Consider the following 3,073-nt stretch of genomic DNA (forward strand, 5'->3'; position numbering starts at 1 on the left):
AATGAGTATCAAGATATTTCTTGACGAGTGGTTCACCACACACCAAACTTGACTCTCAATAAATGGGGAAAAACGCATGTGCATCACCTGTCAATTCTAGGAATTGTACTCGGATCGTTAGCCTGCACAACCGCATGCCCAACCATTAAGCCAAGGCTCTCTTTGCGTTGAATCGACATCTGCCAAGCAAGCACGAAAAATGAAAGGAAGGCCGGGTGAATCGATCCAATTTTTCAGTGCGAGGGAGAAAAAAACAGCATGGAGGGGGTGGTCCGATGTGAAGGCGAAAATAATAAACCATAGAAGCAAAAAAAATAAACCGTACCAACTTCCCATTTGGGAATAGGGATTACTTTATCAGGTCGAATACAAAACACAAAGAAACAAGGGCACCCTATAGACACTCAGTCCCCTGGGGTGGACACGTCACCGCGACCTAAACCACAATTTCCATAGTTACTTAACCAACCCTTCACAGTGAAGACCGTCCAGACGCCGTATGCCGCCAGAAAAACAAGAACCAGTGAATCAACGAGTGGACTGCCCGAGACACCGGAGGCGAAGGTGCATGCCACAGTCATGGCGAGAACCACCACCATGGCAGTTACGTGCTTCATCTCTCCTCTAGACGGGGTCTTTCTCATCAGCAGCAGCTTCACCAAGAGACCCAGCCCTATGGCAAGTGTAAGCGTGTTCAAGAACATGAAAAGAGGTATAGTGTGACCTGCATTCCTGAGGGCGAGCAGGGCATGGTGCTTGGTCTTGGAGTCTGGATAGGGAGTATGCGCGGCTACCAACAGCGGCAGATAGTCCTTGGGTATCCAGTTAGGCGGGTGCATCCCCGTCTGGAACGCGAAGCCGACGAAGAGCGTGGCCACCGTCATCAGCCACCCGCGCATCTTGTCCAGATACTCCGCGTCTTCTTTAGCTTGCTGGGACGCCGGAGTCTGGATAGGCTCGCCATCTGCACGCAGCGCTTGCACATGCAGCAGCAGCTGCTCCAGGATCTGCTTGCGGATCTGGTCCTCATCACCGGCGCCGGCACCTGCAGCAGCAGCTGCTCGAGGATCTGCACGAACTTTGGGGTTGCCTCTTGTGTGAGACACGCCGGCGTCTGCCTCGCGCTCAGCCCCGGCCATTTCGGCGTGGCTATGCTCAGCATTAGACATCTATGATGTATGATCTACACGAAGATGTTGCATGCGCAGCTTCTTCTTACTCTAAAAGCTGCGTCTTGGCGAGATGTAAACAGAGCTGAGTTTCCTTTCCTTATGTATAGCACATGGAAATGTGGCATCTTCTCCGGTTTTTCACCTAACAGTTGCATGTTCTTCACCTAACATTTGCATGTTCTTTGCCTAAAGCCGTTCAGACAAAAAAATTGCCCAAACCTGAAGGTTGCATGTTCTTCCAAATAACATATTGACCTTGACAGGTTGTACGCGTGCATGCATGTGTTGCATATCTTAATAATCACTGGTGAAGCAGTGATACACGTTATTTTGCATGGGTGTTTTTTAAATAACAGGCCGGCCTTAGAATTATATTTTTTTTGCAGGCAAATCAGAGAGCTTTTATTCAACAAAAGAGTTCCCCGGGCAATCAGCAAGGAGGCTGGTTACCAAGAAACTAGGAGTCTCCTCAAGCCAACATTCGGTCACATTCAAAGTGCATGCACGTTTCGCACAGAGATGCGCCGGTAAGTTTGCTGGCCTATTTACATGTTCAATCTCAAAAACTGAAAAATCAAAAGCTAGTTCTCCTATTTCATCTAAGATAGGAGCCACAATCGAACGTGAATTGTGGCGAGTATGCCAGAGTTGTACCAACTCCTAGCAATCGGTCTCCATTATCACATGCGAGAGGCCTCAAAGTTTTGCAAATAGAGCTCCTTCCCGCATCGATAAAGCTTCCATTATCAATGGATCCGAGATATCACCGAATGGTTTGCACCATGCTCCCATCAACGCGGACGCGGAACGGGCTATGCCACCCGGACCTCCTCTACCTTCCGCAACGTTAAGTGCACCATCCGTCGTGATCTTGATCATACCTGGCTCAGGCGGCCGCCAGCCATGACCTGGTAGTACAATGGTTGAATTTCGGGGCAGCTCCAGCAACGCAAGGGCCTCCCAAGTCGACCTGATAGCGGCTGTTGGGTCCCTCCCCTCTTCACCATGCTTGATCCGATTACGAGAATGCCAGATCGTCCACATGATGGTGATTACCTTTGCTCGATCTTCATCCTTGAAGCGGTCTCCACATAGAATATCTCTGGCCCAAGAACGTGGGTGTAAGCGAGGAAGCCGCAAACCAAACCACGCACAAGCTTCATCCCAGAAGCGACGTGCATGGGAGCATTGAATAATAGCATGCATGAGATCCTCCTCCTTAGCCCGACATACTTTGCAAGTGTCTAAGACTGCAATATGGCGATACTTGAGTGTGCACTCATCCGGTAGAATCCCTCGTAGTACCCTCCACCAGAACACTCGTATCTTTGGGATCACGTTGAGTTTTCATAGGGCATTCCACATCTGTTTGTCATCTCTTGAAGCGCCGGTAGCCGCCCCTTCCTCTAGAGCATTGCGCTCGTTCTGAGTCACTAGAGCACGATACGCCGATTTAACAGTGTAGTTGTCTGATCTTTCAAAGGCCCAAGCATAAAATTCCTCATCTCCCCCCTTCCTGATTGGGATGTTTAGAATGGCGTCGGCATCAGGGGTGATGAAGGTTGTTCGAATCAACTCCTGCCTCCACGGCCAGTTCTTGGGATCAATGAGATCGGAGACTGTCTGAACATTAGTGTTCGGTGGCTTCAGCAATGGTGTCATAGAGATGGTCCCGGGAATCCACTTATCGGCCCACACATCAATGGAGTTCCCCTCTCCCACTCTCTTAATAAGACCCGCTTGCAATGCTTCCCTACCAGCAATGATAGCTCTCCATGTTGCTGACACAGATTTGGGAACATAAGCATGCATAAAATCTGTATCAGGGAAGTAGCGGCCCTTCAGAACCCTTGCACATAGAGAATTAGGGCTAGTCATAAAGTGCCAACCGTGCTTCCCAA

General features: G+C 49.6%; 1 protein-coding gene across 1 annotated transcript; it reads right to left on the bottom strand.

Annotated features, from left to right (window-relative positions):
* Window positions 1–325: 325 nt before the first annotated feature.
* On the bottom strand, window positions 326–1,221 carry LOC123176464 (uncharacterized). Its single transcript, XM_044590658.1, has one exon. It carries the CDS (start codon window positions 1,167–1,169, stop codon window positions 405–407), a length of 765 nt encoding a protein of 254 aa, XP_044446593.1. The 5' UTR covers window positions 1,170–1,221; the 3' UTR covers window positions 326–404.
* Between the last annotated feature and the right edge of the window lie 1,852 nt (window positions 1,222–3,073).

Source organism: Triticum aestivum, unplaced genomic scaffold (genome assembly GCF_018294505.1).
Source record: "Triticum aestivum cultivar Chinese Spring unplaced genomic scaffold, IWGSC CS RefSeq v2.1 scaffold223014, whole genome shotgun sequence".
In the NCBI taxonomy this organism is placed as follows: domain Eukaryota; kingdom Viridiplantae; phylum Streptophyta; class Magnoliopsida; order Poales; family Poaceae; genus Triticum; species Triticum aestivum.

Coding starts and splice junctions, on each gene's coding strand:
- LOC123176464 (XM_044590658.1), bottom strand. CDS start 1,169: ATGTCTAATGCTGAGCATAGCCACGCCGAAATGGCCGGGGCTGAGCGC.